Genomic DNA, 21,010 nt, shown 5'->3' on the forward strand with positions numbered 1-21,010 from the left:
TATTTTCTGCAAGGTTTTGTGAAAAGAAAAACAGATGCTTCAAGGACGCATACAAATTTCCATTTACATGGAAATCATTTTGACACCTTGAAAATATTGTTTTGCAGTGAAAATCATCAGTATTTGTGCTCAATAACTGTTACATTCTTATTTCTTTATGCTCCATGTGTTTGCTGAGAGGACACTTTTCTAAATGAGATTTTATTTCTAGTTAGTTATACTGTATAAATATTACTATTGTGGTTTAAAGGCCAGAAACTGGCTGATTTCTACCTACAACTATAAGAAAATATAAAATTATGGCTAATGATTTGTCTAACTCAAACCACCTGTCCCTTGGTATTACAGCACACACCTATGTGTGTGCTTTATGTTCTGTTTTGAAACCCGGGGAACATTTAAAAAAGTAAACACAGAAAATAGGATAATAGCTCTGAAATAGCTGTTATTGACTATCTGTCATGTTCCCCAGTAGAGCTATGTTGATTTATACCAGCTAAATATCTGAACTTTGATTGCTAGAGATAAACCTCATAAATAAAGTTTGGGCTTGGATCTGGATCAGACCTTTCCCTGCACTTGGATTTAGGGTCTGGAGGTATTCAGATGTGGTGGTCTGGTTCAAGCACAACTCTAGTTAAGATTGTTTTAACCCTCATGTAATAAGTAAAATGAAAAACAAATGGCCCATTTATAAAATAGATATTATTTATCTAAAGGACTGCCAAGGTTCCAAAACAGAGTTTTAAAAACATGTTAAAATTAAATAAAACAATATGAATAGGACATAGTGTACCATATGAACCAACAGTCTATCAGATGTCTTAAAGTCAATGGGATTTAAGCATGTGCTTAGATTAAAGCATGTGTTTAAATGCTTTTTCAGAATCAGGGGCTAAAACTGGTTAAATATATTTTTGATAACTTATGAGCAGTCTTTTTCCTATGCAACTTTTGGCCTAAAGTGAAGCATATAGCTGAGTTATAAACTTCTGAAAACATAGTATTATCGGGGAATGACTGATAAATGTCAGTGGACAGTAGTCAGTAGTAGTGGATGCCCCTATACATTTCAGTGAAAGAAAGCCCACAATATACAAGAAGCTAGATGTACAGAGAATAGCAGAAGAGCGATATGCTTCCCACCGTTAAATCAACCTCTCTCAAAGGGCTGCTGTCTTTTAATAATTAACTACAGTCCATTGATAGTTTAGATGCATTCAGAGTTAATGAAAAGGATTTTATCTTGTAACTTAATAGCACGCATTACTGTCAGTCTGTGTGGTCATCTGCAATATGTCACTTACAGTGTTACCTTTGGCTAGCTCAAAGCAGCTACAGTAGTTACCAAGCCCACACTAATCCCAGTCTTTTAATTTCCTTTATGCTTGGAATCTTGTTCTCATTTTTCACAGGTCGAAAAATACTTGGATAATTTAAGCAGCCAAATAAAGCTTCAGAGTACTATGATATGTTAACTCTCTGTCCTTCTTAGCTTGTACTCCACAAGCAATGAATTAATGCTTAAATACCATTGTGATTATTCTGTATCTGATTACATTAAAATAGCTTCCCCCTGTCATATTTTAGATTAATTCTTCTTTACGAGCTATATTGGGCACCCTTCAAAAAAACGGACACAGACAAAAAAGAAGATAAGTGGATGATAAAAAAGAAGGGTGAGGTCACACCAGTCATCTTACTTAGTTTTTACTTGAGTATAATGCTCCTGCCAGTTCTATTTTGGAGATGACTTTCTCTTCATATATCCTTTCCTCTACCACTCAGCTCATAATTGATTCCCCCCCACCCCCACTCTGCCATTGTATTTTAATGTATATTCAAACATCTTAGGAGTATTGTCACATCTTATTTATAAGCTTCCCTCAGGGTTATATGTTGGGCAAGAATGTTCACATGAATGTTCTTCTAGAATCTGAATTAGAGAAAAAGGGCATTTGACATGCTTGGTGCATAAGCAGTCAATGTCTAGACACAGTTTTTCAATCCAATTTAGGATTTTCCTTTGCCAGTGCTGTTGCCAGTTGTTTATATTTTAAAAGAGAACCACAGTAATTTCATGCATCATCTCTTATTTAGGCAGGAGGGTTTCGTTCAGTTTCAAAGCCACGTGTATCTTTTCTAAGCTAATATCTATTGTATTGCGAGTCAGTCTATACTGAACATTAAGTCACATTAATACGTTTTCAAATCTTTTGGGAATATTGCTTTTCAAAATATTGCATTTTCAATAATGTCTGTAAATAACAGAGTGAAATTGAGGTATTTTTTGCTGTATTCTGGCAACTGAGATTTATAAAACCTTTTGTATGGTTCCAAATTTCACAGGAATGCTGTTTCTTTATGTTTCTGCAACATCCAAAAAAGCTAGTTATGGACAGAATTCTGTCATAATTCATCAGTCAGCCATTTACTTTAAGGGAAAGTATTATTATTGGAAGGTACTGAATTAATAGAATTAGAATGTTAGCCTTCTATCTTCAGAACAGATAGAGCACAGGTTATGGCAATGCAAACAGAAATAAACTGGACTAATCCTTGTGTCCTTAGCCTGATCTGGATGAACCACTTCTAAGCATCAGTCGCTAGGGTTCACTTAATCTTTGAACATTGTGTACAAGGGTATTGGTTATGGTGGTTTTCTGATTTACGGTGAGTAAGGCTCCCATTTCACAAAGGACACTGAATCAGTTAACATTAAGTTTTATTCACTACCCAGCTGGCTGAATTTAAGATGAAAGGCCCCTGCACCATCATCAATTCGTTATTAAAAATTTTCTTCAGACCTAAACCAAACTTGTCTCAAACAAAGTTGTTAATAACAGTGGACAGAAATGATGAAGAAATTGTTACTCATGCAAAACTTGGGACACAGATTCTAATCTGTGCATATGGGAAAGGGTCTCACTCTTTTTTATTTTTATTGGTTTCTAGGGGAGTATGTTGTTATGACTACCCACTTCCATTTGAAGAGAAAGATTGGCTACTTTGTCATTCAGACATATCTACCATGCATCATGACAGTGATTCTGTCCCAGGTGTCCTTCTGGCTTAACAGAGAATCTGTTCCAGCAAGAACTGTATTTGGTAAGTGAAACAAACAAACAAACAAAACTTGCTAGGGTCATATGCTACATATAGAAAAGCACCCTTACTTTAACTTTAATATATGATGTGACATTGGAGAACTGGATAAGAACTATGTTTCACTTTGAAGATATTGCAACAGATGATTTTTTAAAAGGTCCAAACTAATTAATTTATTTAAAAGAATAAATAGTAAAATGCTATATATCAAAAACAAAAATGAAAAATAATGACATTATGCTAATCTGGATTCAGATCTGAACATCTTTGCCTATCTTGATTTATATAAAAAATGAAAAGGAATATTCAAAGGGTTTAGCTTATATACATCTTAATATTACTAAATGTAAATGTATACATCTAGGAACAAAGACTAGGCCATACTTAAAAGATGGGGGAACTCTATCCTGGGAAGCTGTAATTCTGAACAAGATTTGGAGGTCATGGTGCATAATCAGCTGAAAATGAGTGTGATGTTGTGGCCTAAAAAGCTAATGTGATCCTGGGATGCATAAACAGGGGAATCTTGAGTAGGAGTAGAGAGGTTATTTTACTTCAGTATTTAACAGTGGTGCAACCACTGCTTTAATACTGTGTCCAATTCTGGTGCCCACAATTCAAGAAGGATGTTGATAAATTGGAGAAAGTTCAAAGAAGAGCCGTGAAAATGATAAAGGGATTAGAAAACATGCCTTATGCTGATAGACTCAAGAAGCTCAATCTATATAGCTTAAAAAAACAGAAGGTGAAGTGGTTACTTGATTACATCTATAAGTAGCTACATGAGGAACATATTTTTAATAAATGGCTCTTCAGTGTATCAGAGAAAAAGTATAACATGATCCAATAGCTGGAAGTTGAACCTAGACAAATTCAGATGGGAAATAAGCTGCAAATATTTACCATGTAAGGTAATTAACTATTGAAACAATTTACCAAGGGCTATGGTGGATTCTCCATCACTGACAATTTTTAAATTGTTTTTCTAGCAGAAGTGCTCTAGGAATTATTTTGGGGGAAGTTCTACGGCCTGTGTTATGCAGAAGCTCATACTAGATTATCATAATGGTCCCTTCTAGCCTTAGAATCTATGAATTACGTAATATACAGAAAAAGTTTAGATGTCAGCTGTCAGACTAGGAGAAAGTGTGCATTGACTGTTTCTCATGAAGCAAAAGTGGTTAATACAGCTTTTGGCTTGGATTTTCAAAGGGAATTTAGTCAAAGGGAGTTGTTCACCTGACGTTCTTGCCCCAGTTGAAACTCCCAGCTTTAATAACTCTGTGGGTTGATCTCATCTGCAAGCTCCTCAAATACTGTTGTGGCCCAGTGCTGCTACGGAAATCAGTGACAAAATTACTATTGTCTTCTCTCTGAGTGGAATTCAGGCAGGGATGAATGCAAGGGATTCTATGATGATATAGTCACACCTGCTTTTGGTTCCCTGGGGTTTTTGCTATTACATTTTAATACACATTTTTAAATTAGAAATAAAACAGCTAGAATATTCTTTGGGGCTTTTGTTTAACCTATTTCACATCCAAAATCAAGATAGATAGACAGACAGACAAGATGGGTGAGGTAATAGCTTTTATTGGACCAACTTCTGTTCATGCAAGAAACAAGCTTTTGAGCTTCACAGAGCTCTTCTTCAGGTCTTCCCCAACATTGCAAACAAATAGATAAATAGATAGATCTAACAACAAGCACTTGATTAAAGAAAAAGGGAGGTGAGAGTTCTCCAATATGCTCCAGTTCCTTTTGTGCTGCTCAAGCTATAATTGGCCAGTTGAGAATGCCTCTGGCAGGAGTGGAAGGGCATAAATGCAGCAGACCTTGTTTCTGCACCAACAGCTCTCCCTCAGTGCAGTGCAAGAGCATGACAAAGAAGAGGCTCCAAAGGACATGTGGAGGTTAGTCGCAGGAGGAACTCTGCCTTTTAATGGTGGCAAAGGAAAGCTGGAGATCTATAACCAAATTCAGAGGTCAGTCTAAGGGCTTGATCGTGAGAAGCACCTGCAATTCCAGCTGGATTACGCCTATTTTCACCTACCTCTCAAAATATCCCCATTAGTTGCTTTTCCTGCTCCAGCCCACTTTCCCAATGGCTCTTCAGGTGAATCACACCAGCTTAGGCATCCTCAGATTCAGAGAGCCAAATGCTCACATGGTGTGTAAGCTCCATGTTGGTAAGTAGATATGAATGTAGAGAAGTCCCTAAATGGAGTATAGGAGAGTCTAATTGAGTCTAATTTGTATAAAAGGGGACCTACAAACTGGTGTGAAGTGCAACACATTCAAATCCTTTAGACGCACTTCTGAAATTGGTATCAAAAGTCTAATCTTGGCAATTTTGTCACAGAGTAGATTGGGCCCCTTAAAAAGACATACATTCAAAGATTGCTGCTGGGAATATTTACATCAGTTATGTATGCATTTAAAAAAGAAATGGAACCTCATTTTCTTCCATTTTGCTTTCTTTTTTTATTGTTGACAATACCAACTTGCTGGTTCATGATGTTGTAGTTATGTTGGCCATAAATGGGATACCAAATTACCCCATCTATCAAAAAAATAACATACAATACACTATGTTATTCAGGCAGCTGTTTTTAAAGCCTTACGAAACCCCTTCAAGAATGTAAACATTTTAAAAGTTTTCCTTTCAGAATACAATTATTTTGCTGAATACTTGTGTGTTTTTTTACATATATTTGAACTAAGTCTAGAATTCTGTTTCTATTTTTTTAATCTCCTGACTTCACTGAAGAAAAGAGATGTCTCTGAATACTTCACCTGAGCATATTCATACATGCACCCACACAGAAAAGCACAGCGTATATAGATTTATAGCCCTTTTTTAGCACTATAAATAAAAACACAAACTATAGCATAGCAGGATTTACTGTACAAGAGCAAAAAAAAAATCATTAGTTATAAGTAGAAGAAGACCTTATAAATTCCCCCAAGGAACAAAAACCACATCATCATTAGGTACCAATTATTCAAGATATTGTCATTGATACCTAAATATATTTTTAATTATCTGGCCCTTTTCAATCTCTGCATATTTTCATTAGTGCTCAGTACAGTGGTTATAAACTGTAGCAGTGATTTAATACATGAAATTGTCTGCAGTTGTCAAGGTAACTTGCAAATGTGATTTGATGTAAATGTCTAGCTTGCACTCGCAAAAATCTGTAGGCAATGTGATAGCAACGTAATCCTCCTACTGTCAGTAAAAACTCCTTGGCTAGTTAAAGAAAAAATGTTCTTCCCGCAGGTATGAATCTCTGCTCCTAGAAATGCAAATTGCATTGCCATGGGTCCTACTTAACCTCTTTAGTGTTGCCAGAGCATCACTGTGTAATGGCACAGAAACCTGTACAAAACATCAGTTCAAATAAATGCAATATCATAACATGCAGCTTAGTCTATTTTGGGCTACATTGAAGTAGCATATTTTCCAAATATGTTTGCTACTTCATTCAGCCCCGAACAGGTTAATCAGCAATAAGAACAATTTATATCCTTTGTTTTTATGGGAAACATCGTATGGCACTGTAGCAATCTTACACAAGTAAGGTGGAAAGTATCCAACATGCCTATGTATGCCTGGCTGAACTTTGCATAATTTTGAGTTGTTTTATCTGCAATTATGACATGAAATGAAAGAATTGACAAGATGGAAAAAGACTTGCAACCATCCACATGGTTACTAAAATGCTAGGCGAGATCAGGAACTGGATCATAAATTAACTCCTCCTCTAATTCTTTTCCTGGAAGAGGAAATTATGTTAGTCTATAAGTCCAGACAACAATAGGGCTGTGGTGACTTTCTTTTTCCTGTTTCATTCATGTTGGAGGGATGGTCATTAAGTCTGATTTTAAAATAATAATTCTGAGATTTTATTCAATCACTGAATTTATTTACAATCTAAGAAAACAGTAAATCTAATCTCACGCTGTGGGACATAATGCACCCATCTAAATTCCTTCCTGACCCTCAAAGTTAAGCAGATTATATTTCATTTTGTCTTCGTCTGAGGCATTGCTGCACTGGCTACCATCACAAGCAGGATGCACGACTACATGGACCAATGACTTCTTGTATATAGTGTATATATTCTGAGATATAGTGTCCAAACTCCTGCCTAGAAGAAACACAAATATATCATGCAGTTTGTTAGATATTTAATATTACAGATGGTTCAGCAAAAGGAATGTGATATCGGTAACCCTGATAAACACATTTATCCCTCTTACTCCAAACTCACATTATTTTCCTTTTCACTGTTATGTGCTTGATTTCTAAGTGGTCCACCATTGACTAACCACAATTACTTGAATGTAGTCAGTGCCAACAATAATCCTTGGTCATCCACTCAGGGCTGTATCTGTTGGAGCAGCAATATCTCCTAAAGCACAAACCTCATTGTCTGGCTATGCCAAAAGAATGATAGGAGACATTAGATACGGTTTAATCAGGCCACAACTTTATTATTAGATGTCTGGAATGAACCCGACGGATAAAATATGCAGTGGAGGTGCAAACCCCCACAATTCACCCGGGGATGGGGGAGAGGAGTGCTTTTTTTAGCCCCCCCCCCATTTCTGTTCATGTCCCTCCAGCAGATCCTCTGCCAGGACCCTCCAATTACAGCCAGTTCATTGGGGGAGGGAGGGCAGGCCCAGGCTGACCTTTTTAAACCCCTCATTCCTAGGCGGTGAGTCATCCACCATGCTGATTGCTTTTCCAGCAGTTTTACGTCTCCCCTCCCACCCAAAGCCAGAAAGCATTGCCCTCTTCTCCCAGCCAGCCAGACAACCCTCCCCCAGCCCGCTTAAAGCCTGCTTAAAGTGAAGGGCGGTGACTTCCATATGTCAAAAGATCAAGATAAAGCAAAACCAGAAGGGTACCTCAAAGATTATTATTTCCACAGCAGAACCTGAAATTTGATATTCTTTGGCTGGGAAATATATTTCTAACAACAAAAGCCGGTGAAAGTATTTTTCCTATTTTATTTGTGAATCCACATTGATAGGTAAAAGACAAAATACAGTAACTGATCTAAAGAGATGCTGACGTTTTTGCTTTACAGGAGTGACAACTGTCCTCACAATGACCACCTTGAGCATCAGTGCAAGAAATTCCCTTCCAAAGGTGGCCTATGCCACTGCTATGGATTGGTTTATAGCAGTGTGCTATGCATTTGTGTTTTCAGCACTCATCGAATTTGCGACAGTGAACTACTTCACAAAGAGAGGTTACGCATGGGATGGCAAAAGTGTTGTTCCTGAAAAGGTAACACCTTTACTAATAGATTTTATGAGACATACATTCATATCTATTCATGGCATTTGTGTTGGATTCAGTCTGTATGTTTTCCAATGTGATTTAGATAATCTACTGAAAGAGGCTCTTTACATGGATATTGGGCATTTTCTGTTCAGGATTTGCTGGTCACACTATGTGCTGAAATCACTTGTTGTATGCAAATTACTAGCATGGATAGTGGTTACATTTTCATTTTTAGAGCACCACCAGGATGTGCAGCATTGTGTGGCAAAGAGAGGAAGACATAATCCCTGCCCCATGTCTCAAATCTGAAAGATACAAGTTGGCTGAGGCTAACACTGTGGCACGAAGGGAAAGCTCATACCTCCAACACTCCCCACCCCCTTCCTGTCGTGTCTTTATATGGCTTCCCTAACTGTAGCACCTCCCAGTTATTTAACAGTCTCTCTTTATTTTTCCTTTCCTTTCCAGCCTGTAGTAGGAATAGATTGACTAGTTTATATGTTGTGTGTTTGAGTGAGGACTCAGTGGATCTGTGCAGTGTCTCTGAGCCTGATGCAGAGCTCACTGAAGGCAGTGGATATGTTTTCCTTGATGTCCACAGGTTATGGATCAGGACTAATTTTGAAACTTTGTGTGTAGGAAGAAATAGATTAAGAAACTCACTGCACAAGAAATAATGACCATGAACTTCAGAACTTAATGCAAAACACTTTTATTTAATTTATTTAATTTTATTTATTTAATTTAATTTTTATTTAACACTTTAAGTTTGCCCGCATCAAAGTCCAGGCCCTTTGAAAGCTCTGTCTGACACACTGAAAAGCCTTCCCTTATTTAATGATTATTTAATTGTGATGTTAGAATGTAGCTTTCATGGCAGACCATGTTTTTGAAGGATAAAGGAGGTGATATCTGAAGTATCTAGGTCCAATACCATGGAGTCCTTTAACTATACACCATATTCAATGGGGAGCCAGTGAAAAGAGTGGGGTACTATGGTTGCTAAGTAGACAGACTACTGGGTTTTGTAGCAGTTGGAGCTTGTTCAGGTTGTGTCTTCATTTCTTAATATAAGGTGCAATGAGCAAGCCTAGAAGTCATGACTCTGTGGATCACCATCCGCCTCATCTCTTTCTGAAAGTATGGGGTGCAATCTCTGCCAGTTACAGCTGGAAGTAGACATTTTTTGCTGCCATGGCTCTTTGGGCTCCCAGTATCTCTGGGGAGTCTAACAGCAACCCAAGATTGCAGACAGATTTGAACTGGAGGATGATGCCCTCAGTAATGGGGATGTAATAGAGGAGAAAAGTTCTCTGAAGCACTTGTCTTCTCTATTACATCCCCAATTTTGAGAGCATCTGAGTTATACTAGCTGAGGATATGGTCTGGTATGTATAAGTTTGCTTATACATATTGCTGTGTAAAGGATAACAGAGTGAGTATTTTCTGCAGGCACTTGAATACTCCAGGCACTTAATATGTAAGTTCAATAACACAATGGAGAAGACTGAGCATTGTGGGACCCAGCAGGAGAGGTCTTGCAGGGGATGCATCTCAGACTTAGAGGTCATATTGTGTGCCATCAGCAATAGCTGAACTACAAAGGAATCTCAAACCAGGCTCCACAAGAGTGGAAGTTACCTATTAGCAAATATATCCCATCCTTTTCTGTGGAAATCAGAATCTATTTGTGGGGCTTTATGAACCAATAAACAACAACGAGAACAAAGTGAAACCTTTTCATTATTATTTCTTCAGGATTCTTCACTCCAAGCACCCCGTAGTAACACAAATGAAAAAAAAATGTGTAGATGATGCCAGGCATGCATGGACCATGTTTAGTAAAGAACCCACTTCATGCAATGTACAATTATACAAAAACAAGGGGGATAGAAGTGACTGTGACAACTGTAGAGGTATCTTCCTGTTGAACATCATCAGAAAAGTTGTCACTCGCATTGTGCTCCCTAGGCTGCAATCTCTAGGTGAAAGAATCTATCCTGAAAGTCAATGCAGTTTTCACTCTGAACACTCCACCATTGATACGATATTTTTGGTTAAGCAACTTCAAGAGAAGTGTAGAGAAAAATGAATGCCACTCTACATAGCCTTCATCAATCTGATAAAGGCCTTGGATATGTTCAACAGACAGGGCCTTTTTATGGTTTTGAAGAAATTGGATTGTCCCCTCATATTTTTGAACTTTCATTTCTTACATCAAGGTATGAGGGCAACTGTGGTGTATGAAAACAAAGAGTCAAATGTTTTTGACATTAAAAATGGCATGAAACAGGGGTGTATCTTGCCTCCCATGCTCTTTAACATCTACTTTTCATTACTGCTTCTTCATGCATTTAGGGACAGCAATGATGGCATTTATCAACATTGCAAGATTTAGAGTGAAAACCAAGATTCTGAGAGATTTCCTGTTTGCGGATGATGTGGCCTTGGTTGCCCATAGTGAATCTTCCCTGCAAAATCCCTTGGGTAGATTTCATGCAAAAGCTTCAGGTTGACAATTAGTTTCAAGAAGACTTGTGATCATGTACCAAAGATTTACCCATTCTGGAGGGTAATTCGCTTAGTGTTGTTGACAGCTTTTGCTACTTGGGTTCTACCATCACCAGAAATCTTGACTTTCAGACTGAATTAATAGAATCGAAAAAGCAGCTAAGTATTTCAGGCTTACAGAAATACGCACGGAATAATAGCAAACTATCAACTAAGATGAAGATGCAAATCTAAAAGACTTGTGTGCTATCATCCCTGCTTTGTGGTTCAGAAACCTGGACTACATATGCCAGGCATATCAGGAGACTGAATAGCTTCCACATGAGATCCTGAAAATAAAGTAGGGAAACACATTACCAAACACAGAGATGCTGGAGTTCACAGGATTGACACACTTAGAAACCACTGCTAAGAAGAGGAGGTTGCAATGGCTCATTCATGGCAGGTGAATGGGAGGAGACCATATCTCCAAGAATATTTTCAATAGCGAGATTTGAGACAGCTCTAGAAAGCACGGTCACTCTTTTTGGCAGTACCATGATGTGTGTAAACATGATATGAATTCATTCAACATCAATGTGGAAAGCTGGCAGGAGTGTGCAGGATCCTTTCCAATTTGGAGGGAGTATCTGAGTAGGTGCAGCTCAAAATGAAGTGATTTGGATCCAGAAGATGGAAGTAAAGTGAGAAAGAAGAATGCAGCATGCTGTAATCATGGATTCTAACTCAGACAATACATGCATCTGTAAAATTTGTAACAAGCTATGTCACTCTTTAATTGTACTTGTCTGCCATAAGTGGATTCATCAGGCACCTGATTAGACCTCTTACACGTACACCAAGATCCAGTTTGGATTGACGGTTGCCAATATATTTCATGCCTGGTTCTTGCCTATTCTACACATGAACTTTTCTCATAATACAATGGAATATTCAATCAAATTGTAAAATGACAGATTTAATAGTGGTATTAGGAAATACTAATACTTTTTTAATATCATGAGTAATTAACCTGGGTAATTCATTGCCACAAAGTGATACTGAATTCAAAACAAGAATTAAACATATATGTGTATGTTGGGCCTGATCCAAAGGCTATTGAAATCAGTCATAGAATCATAGAATCATAGAATATCAGGGTTGGAAGGGACCTCAGGAGGTCATCTAGTCCAACCCCCTGCTCAAAGCAGGACCAATCCCCAACTAAATCAACCCAGCCAGGGCTTTGTCAAGCCTGACCTTAAAAATATCTAAGGAAGGAGATTCCACCACCTCCCTAGGTAACGCATTCCAGTGTTTCACAACCCTCCTAGTGAAAAAGTTTTTCCTAATATCCAACCTAAACCTCCCCCACTGCAACTTGAGACCATTACTCCTTGTTCTGTCATCAGCTACCACTGAGAACAGTCTAGATCCATCCTTTTTCAAACCCCCTTTCAGGTAGTTGAAAGCAGCTATCAAATCCCCCCTCATTCTTCTCTTCTGCAGACTAAACAATCCCAGTTCCCTCAGCCTCTCCTCATAAGTCATGTGTTCCAGTCCATTAATCATTTTTGTTGCCCTCCGCTGGATGCTTTCCAATTTTTCCACATCCTTCTTGTAGTGTGGGGCACAATACAACTGGACACAGTACTCCAGATGAGGCCTCACCAATGTCGAATAGAGGGGAACGATCACGTCCGTCGATCTGCTGACAATGCCCCTACATATACGTCCCAAAATGCCATTGGCCTTCTTGGCAACAAGGGCACACTTCTCTTCCACTGTAATCCCTAGGTCCTCTTCTGCAGAACTGCTAGCGAGCCATTCGGTCCCTAGTCTGTAGCGGTGCATGGGATTCTTCTGTCCTAAGTGCAGGACTCTGCACTTGTCCTTGTTGAACCTCAGATTTCTTTTGGCCCAATCCTCTAATTTGTCTAGGTCCCTCTGTATCCTATCCCTACCCTCCAGCGTATCTACCTCTCCTCCCAGTTTAGTGTCATCTGCAAACTTGCTGAGGGTGCAATCCACACCATCCTCCAGATCATTTATGAAGATATTGAACAAAACCGGCCCCAGGACCGACCCTTGGGGCACTCCACTTGATACCGGCTGCCAACTAGACATGGAGCCATTGATCACTACCCGTTGAGCCCAACAATCTAGCAACTTTCTATCCACCTTATAGTCCATTAATTCAGCCCATACTTCTTTAACTTGCTGGCAAGAATACTGTGGGAGACCATGTCAAAAGCTTTGCTAAAGTCAAGGAACAACTCGTCCACTGCTTTCCCCTCATCCACAGAGCCAGTTATCTCGTCATAGAAGGCAATTAGATTAGTCAGGCATGACTTGCGCTTGGTGAATGCATGCTGACTGTTCCTGATCACTTTCCTCTCTTCTAAGTGCTTCAGAATTGATTCCTTGAGGACCTGCTCCATGATTTTTCCAGGGACTGGGGTGAGACTGACTGGCCTGTAGTTCCCAGGATCCTCCTTCTTCCCTTTTTAAAGATGGGCACTACATTAGCCAATGGAAAGGCTCCCACTAATTTAGATGGGCTTGGGATGGGGCCCAATCAGAATTATATTAGTTAGGATTTTAAAGACATATATAAACCCTTACACTTCAGAGCAGAAGCCATACACTAACGGAGAGTTTTTGAAGAAGCTTCCCCTATAAACATTTTAATCCATAATTGTCCACTATGGGTTTTGGATTTTTTTTGCAGCTCCCTCTGAATCACTTGCTACTGTTCCCTCTCAGAGATAGGATAGTGGTCCACTATCCTGATTTGATATGGCAATTCTTATATTCCTTAGGACCATACAGTAGCTTCCATAAATTTGTGATAAAATATCAAAGTTTTTTTGAGAGAACAATAAAATCTCTTTAATTTACATAGGCAAAATAGAAATTTCCTGATTCATCTTGTACATAACACTGATCCTATTTTAATCTAATTCATGCTTTCAAACACATTGACTATTATCCCTTTTGTTTATTCAAACATATTTCCGATACATTTCCAGTGCTTACCACCAAGGCATCTGCTGGAAAATATGTAACATGTCATTACATATGTTATTTAAGAAATCTGCTTTTAAATGGCTCTTACTACAAAATTCCCTTGATTTAAGTCCTCTCCTCTGTACTAAAGAGACACTTTCTCAAGACTTGAGATGAGACAATGAGCATTGGAAGAAATATAGCTATTTTATATGAAATTTAAACATTAACTAAAGGATTTAGAATGAATTATGCAAAATGTTCACATATGAGAACTGAAGATAGTGTTGTAAAAACAAAATCTTTGCAGCATTATTAGTAGAGCTGAATGAATGGGGGCAGGGTGGGAGGGAGAGAAGGAAATCCATGAACATCCTTTCAAATTTTAAAAGGAATTTCAGTTTGACTGGTTGGGGTCATGTAAAGGGGCTAAGCCGGGGCTCGACCCTCTCCGGGGTGGCAGGGAACCACACCGGCTCGCTACACACAGTTAACTTTGGGGAATTTGTCTGGCCACCGGAGTCTTCCTCAGCAGTCCTTGCGGTAACTAGACTGAGCACCGTAGGTCCGGGCCCTGAGTCAGGGCGGGGCACCACATAGTCAGTAGCTCAGGCCCTCAGGCAGGGGCTGAGCAAATAGCCCAATGTTAGCAGGCCAGGCCCTGGGTCAGGGCGGGGGAACAAACAGTCAATAGCTCAGGCCCTCAGGAAGGGTCTGAGCAACACAACATGTGTGAATTAGCCCAGGCCTCCAAGGACCTGGAAGAGGGGGAGACTGCCACCCACGAGTTGGGTGGCAGGGGGGACGCAGGCCCACCCACTCCACTGCGTCCCAGCCCGGGGCCCTAACAGAGGCAAACGACCCGCTGCTGGGTCAGTGGGGATCCTGGCCGCAACAGACTGACATGGGTTCTGGCAGAGTAACAGCCAGACTAGGGTCGGCTGTCCCTGGGCTACTTCCTAACTCCCCTCCTTCTGGTACCTGGGTCCCAGCAGTGTTCTCCGGGGGGTCCAGCACCATGGGTTCCTTGGGGCAGTGGACAAGCGGCCAGCCTGGTAACTCCCCTGGATAGCTGGCACAGGGCAGGTCCGGTAACTCCCCTGGATAGCTGGCACAGGGCAGGTCCGGTAACTTCCATGGATAGCTGGCACAGGGCAGGTCTGGCCAGTCTTGGTGTGGACCTGGGGCCGTGGGGTTTTCCCACTCGCGGTCTAGGCTGGCTACATCTGGCCTCCCCGGCAGCTGGTCCTCTAGTGAGCTTTGAGGGCCCGCCTTTATACTTCCGGGTCGCACCTTTCTACTTCCCGGTCTCCGCCTGTCCCTCTGAGGGGCGGGCTCAGAGCTTCCTGGCTCCACTCACTCTGGTGGCTGGAGGGGTTCGACCCTCTCCAGGGCGGCGGGGAGCCACACTGCCTCACTACAGGTCATATTTGCTGTTTGTTTAGTACTGAAACTTCAGTAGAGTGAATATTTGGGAAAAACCAATATAAAGCTTCAGTTCTTGAATATTCACCAAAAATAATCAAATTGTGTAGTTGAAGGCAATATTAATAATTCATGTTATTTTGGTTAGTTGCATAAGTCATACAGTCAGAGAATAGAAATAAAACCATGTTACCTTTGTAACTAATAACTAACATAACAAGTAAACATTTACAAAGAACTGTATGTGAATGATTTACATAATTATTTGCTGAAGAATATTTCTAAATTAAGTCAAATAATAACTACACTTTTCACTGCAAAATATTTGCTCAGCTCTCCTTATTAATTATACTCGCAAGTTCATTATAGTTCCTTTTAAGGGTAATTTAAAAATACATTTTAGTGGAGATCCAGTTGCACTGAAATTTTGAAATCTTTTCTGTTCTGTGTAGCAAATAGACTTTCATATGGCAATGATATTGGTGTCCTAAGTAATCAAGATTTGTGAAACGATAACCCTAAAATCATACATTCCATTTGATGTGGGACTAAATTAAACATTAAAAATCCCATGAAACACAATATTCAAGAATAGTTTAAAAATATTGACGATTGTATGGCTCTTGTGTTCCCTAGAAGTTAAGGATCCCCTTATATTCTTCATATTAACATACCAAAGATATTCTCTGTACACCGTGTACTGAATTAGCTGTCATGAATGCTAAGGAAAAGGCAAAGCCAAGTAAGGCAAACTTGTGATGGACAGAAGTTTATAATCTAATATCATTCAGGGCTCTGAATAGATGTCATATTACTTTTTCATAAACTTCAATGGGACATAAAATATCGAGATACTTACTGGAGTTAGGCTTTGCCTAGCTCACATTCTTCATAAAATGTAAAACTACAAAATGGCTGTTCTATTAGGTTTCTGTGAAACAGTTATTCGTTTAGCTGGATTTATTACTGCTTACTAGAATACTAGGGCTGTTTCTGTTCTGAGCAGGTAAGAAAAAGTGAAAAAAAAAAGAAATATGAGAGCTGAAGCTATTGATGGATGAATGACCAAAGGACTCCCTGATTTTGACTCTTCTTTCCTTTTGAATTAACTGTTTTTCAGCTGCTTATTCCATTTATTAGGTTGAAATAGTCTGAGACGTGTGCTGAAGGGAATTTGAAGGCTCTTCCTCAGCCTCAAGGATATGTGTTGATTTGGTCTAACTTAGAAATCTTTTACTAATTTCTCATGGAGGGAAAATGAGAAATGACTCTCCTTTCTCCTCCCTATCCCCCCTTTCCTTTCCCTCTGTTTGCATACTTTTTTTGTTCTTTTCTTTTTCTGTTCTCCCCTTATTTTTGGGGGGGAAAAATCAATAAAATATAAATATATACTGAATTATATTAGTTAATAGAATTAAAACAATCCGTTAAAGGTTCTTTTTTTTTTTATCTATACCTTCTCTTTACTGATCCAGGAACACGGGATCAGATTTTTGGCTCTGCCCCATTAGCAGTTTCAGACACAGTTTAGAGCCCTTCTGAGCTGTAGGTGTTGTTTCCATATAGTCAGGGATAGCTGAAACACAGTACAGTAGTACTTCTCTCATGCTTCCTTTCCCTTCAACTCAACCTATGCTCTGACTTGTTCCTATATAGAGGCTATGCTGCGGAGTAGGACTGCCTATAACTTTATGCCAGCTGAGATTACCGTAGGCCAGATGATTTCAAGCCAGTTAAAAGGCTTTAAGACTAATTTAAATGGTCAGAGTGGCACAATGCCTGATCAAGGACCAGGATCACATCCAGTATGTTTAAGATAACTCAGTCACTTTCTATTGAACTATAAGCACTTTTAAAAAATATCAGCATTCTAGGATGGTCCATAAATTTCAGTGCGATATATGGATATTTTTAAAAAGACTGGGAATATACAATTTTATAGCTCCCACACATTCTGAATGAAACTCCAACCATTGCAACTCAGCTAGTCCAGTGGTAACCTGCAAAAGGCATCATTGAGTCTCCAATATGTCCAAGCCCTTAAACACATGCTTAAGTTCCAAGTATTTTGCTGAATAGGGACTCAATAAGCTGTTTGTTGTGTTCCTTTTAAACAGGCATTCTCTCTCAGTGTGAGGAAGATGAAAATGATATATATGATAAGTTGTGTTAGAACTCATAATACATTATTTATCTTGGTATCTGAATGACAAATTTGGAAATAGTTTTATAATGGTGGCATCCTTGGTATCTCTCAAACTCAATATATTTGTTTTAGTCACAAAGCTCATTTGATTCAGAAGACAATGAACTATATTTAGTTTTCTACTGTTTGATTAATATTGCAGATATTACAATACACTGATTTGCTTACTATCAAAAATAGCATATCCTAAAATGTATCTGTCATTCTAAATGTTTTTGGGAATTTATTGGTTGATTTATTTCTAGGAAAAGTAATTAAACTGAGAGATTGTATCTTGTTCTTGAGTACAATATTTTACATAAATCTCACATACACACCTAACATCTAGTTAGTCCAGTTTGAAGTATATTTTCAATATATAGCAACAACACTGTATTATGGTACATTATCACAATATTAACTATTGAAAACGTGGACAAGAATAAAATTCATGTTTTTCTTTCCCCAGCCAAAGAAACTGAAGGATCCTCTCATTAAGAAAAATAACACATACACAGCAGCAGCAACAAGCTACACCCCTAATATTGCCAGAGACCCTGGGCTGGCTACCATTGCTAAAAGTGCAACAATAGAGCCCAAAGAAGTTAAACCAGAAACAAAACCACCAGAACCCAAGAAAACTTTTAACAGTGTCAGCAAAATTGATCGACTATCAAGAATAGCTTTCCCACTGCTTTTTGGAATCTTTAATTTAGTCTACTGGGCAACTTATTTAAACAGAGAGCCCCAGCTGAAAGCCCCAACTCCACATCAATAACCCTGTTAACTCATGTAGTTTTGTTCAGTCTTTTGCACTGGGGATTGCTTTCAGTTTGACACACAGTAATTCCCATTCGCTTCATTGCCTCTGTCTTAAAGAAAATGAAGGTTTCCTTATATTAAAAAAAGTATATATATATTTTAAAAAAGTAACCCTGTATACTAGGGCCATAACAATGTGATGTGTACACCTGGGAACCATGATTCTGAAGAAGGGAGAGGAAAAGTTCAGTAATGAAAATGAATTTGAAACCATTTGTAGATAGCTTATTACTGAATATCCCAACAAAGATACTGTACATGTATGTGAAATATTTTTATGCAAAATAATTGTGGGGGAAAATACTCTATGATATTCATGTAGCACACACTGTAGTGTACTTACCATTTACAGAACACTGTTTATGTTGTATTTTGTTCAAGGCTGTAACACTTTCAATTTTGTCAAATTCCATGAGATACATTATATTTCCAGCTCTTCTCCCCACCCTTCCCCCCAATCCCCAGTCACTGGTCTTATAATATTAAATGTTCTTTAAAGAAAAGGAAGTCTGCATACTCTAGGAACAGTTTATCACTGTACAGCACATATGATTCAATGGTAATGAATGCTTTAATCTGCTGTCTTAAGGCAGTCTTGTTGTAAGCATTAATTTGTCACTAGAAAGACATGAAATCAGTTGCACAATTAAGTGCAGAATTCAAATGCCCTTTAGCCCATGTGTAATCAAACCAGTACCTGGATGCTTTTATAGGTAGCTTTTATTTATCAATATGTTTCAGAAAGAAAAAAAAGTTTTGCAAGCTCTAGATATGTTGAATGTATTCTTTTATAAAACAGTACATTAAAAAGCTTTAGATTAAAATTTATGGATAGCAGAAAGACAAATTATAGTATTTAAATAATATATGTAAATATGCAGCATGAGATTGTACTTTTTTTACTTTTTTAAAGTTGTGTTCTTAAAATATTGTGTAGGGTTCATCTATCTTAGCTCTTAATATGTTGTTAAATGCTAAAGGAAACATATTTAGAGCCTGCATTAAAAAAGTCTGTGGTACTGGAAAGACTACGAAAGGAAAGAAAGAGCTTGGAGTTAATTTCATTTGTAAAGTGGTTAAGTGTACAGTAGTTTGCAATTTGACAATGCCATCCAATGTATACTATTAGATAAATGACTGGTCTGCTCAGGTCATGCATAAATACTAAAAATGGAATATATTTAGTAGGTAAAACTGGTAAAATACTTGTTAAGACAGAAAAATCATCTGTATATTACTGCTATATTTGCTGATACATAACTGTTACAATAAGTGATGTAATATATGTAGCATTCAATACAAAATCATACACAAAAGAATGTACAGGAAAATAGATTTTATTGAGTAAACTTACTACATTTCATTTTTACTGTAGCAATATATTTGTAGGAACAATATGTAAGGGCTTTAAATACAAGATGTCCATTTTGCAGGTATGGTATTCCCTTTAAAACAATTCTAGTTAGTTTCATTACTGCTGAGAACTTCTTAGAAATATAAATTTCAGGTAAGGATTTTTCAAAGAGATTGAGAGATGGATGGATTTTTTCAAGCGTTAATTCAGAATCCACACAACACGGTACTGAGTGAATTTAAAAACAATGCCACATGAACAGTAAACAAATTAGTTAATGAGACAGTCAAGTTTCATAGTTATGTTTCAGGCAATGTTTTATAAACTCTTTCTCAATAAATCAAGAGGTTACCACTCACAATCTAAACAAAACAATTGATGTTTTATTTAGAAAAGAAGTTTTTTTTAAACAATACTTCATTGTCTAACATTTAGTCCTGTCTAAACTTGATGAGCTAATCTGATGGGAGTTTATTAAAGGGGATGTTTCATCTTCTGGTTCATGTGTAGATATATGTATAGAAAAAAAATAAAATATGGCTCTTTAACTTCTGTGTACTTGTTTATCTTGTTATTTTTGGCGTTAATCTAGTGTGTTCATTTAGGGTATTTTATCTTCCTAGCTATTCATAGCTACCTTTTGGTCTGCATTTTGCACATTAGATGTGAATATTACTTAATTAGTCTGCTTTTTGCTATGCAATGACTGCATTATATCACCTCTTAGTTTGTTAGTCTATGTGAATAGTATTATACTGTATAAATTTGATTGCACAGTTTATCAAATATAAAGTATTCTCTATGTAGCTTTTTTACAGTGCTTTGCTAAACCATGTAATAATAGTAAGTCTTCCTTGAAAATAATGATACACTCTTATAGAGGACAGTTCCTGTTTACTCCTGGGATAATTTTAAAAAGATGACATTGAATGTTTATTGCACCTCAGTGCAGTAATGTGGCAATAAAATCTAAATCTAATAGAGGTTGTTTATGGCAGAAGCATGTATTTGCTTTACAGAGTTTAGCAAAAGCTCTTTATTTTATGTCAGACTGTAATTCTATTATAATAATAAAGATAAAAATGTTCAATAATGAAAGTGAATGTTTTACTTTTTGGTTTTTTAGTTACTGATCTTTACTATAGGTTGCGTGAGAAGCTGCTGTTCATCTCAGTTTCTGTGTATTCAGAAATGAATGACATTCTAATGTTTGTTAATGTCTGCACAATGTTTTTCAAGGGACACAAGCAATATCAGAATAGTTTCTGAAATATGATTTTATATTTTTTTAAAAATAATGAAGTCTGAACAGTGT

General features: G+C 37.9%; 1 protein-coding gene across 1 annotated transcript in view; it reads left to right on the plus strand.

Moving 5' to 3' along the window:
• The window catches only part of GABRA1 (gamma-aminobutyric acid type A receptor subunit alpha1), a 56,338-nt gene extending 35,578 nt beyond the window's left edge, over positions 1-20,760 (plus strand). Inside the window, exons 8-10 of the mRNA XM_074960642.1 lie at positions 2,956-3,108; positions 8,211-8,413; positions 17,989-20,760. Of these exons, the coding sequence (XP_074816743.1) occupies positions 2,956-3,108; positions 8,211-8,413; positions 17,989-18,297 (665 nt within the window). The 3' untranslated portion in view covers positions 18,298-20,760. The remainder of the gene's footprint in view (positions 1-2,955; positions 3,109-8,210; positions 8,414-17,988) is intronic.
• The last annotated feature ends 250 nt before the right edge of the window (positions 20,761-21,010 follow it).

Source organism: Natator depressus, chromosome 8, assembly GCF_965152275.1.
Source record: "Natator depressus isolate rNatDep1 chromosome 8, rNatDep2.hap1, whole genome shotgun sequence".
NCBI classification, from domain to species: Eukaryota; Metazoa; Chordata; order Testudines; family Cheloniidae; genus Natator; species Natator depressus.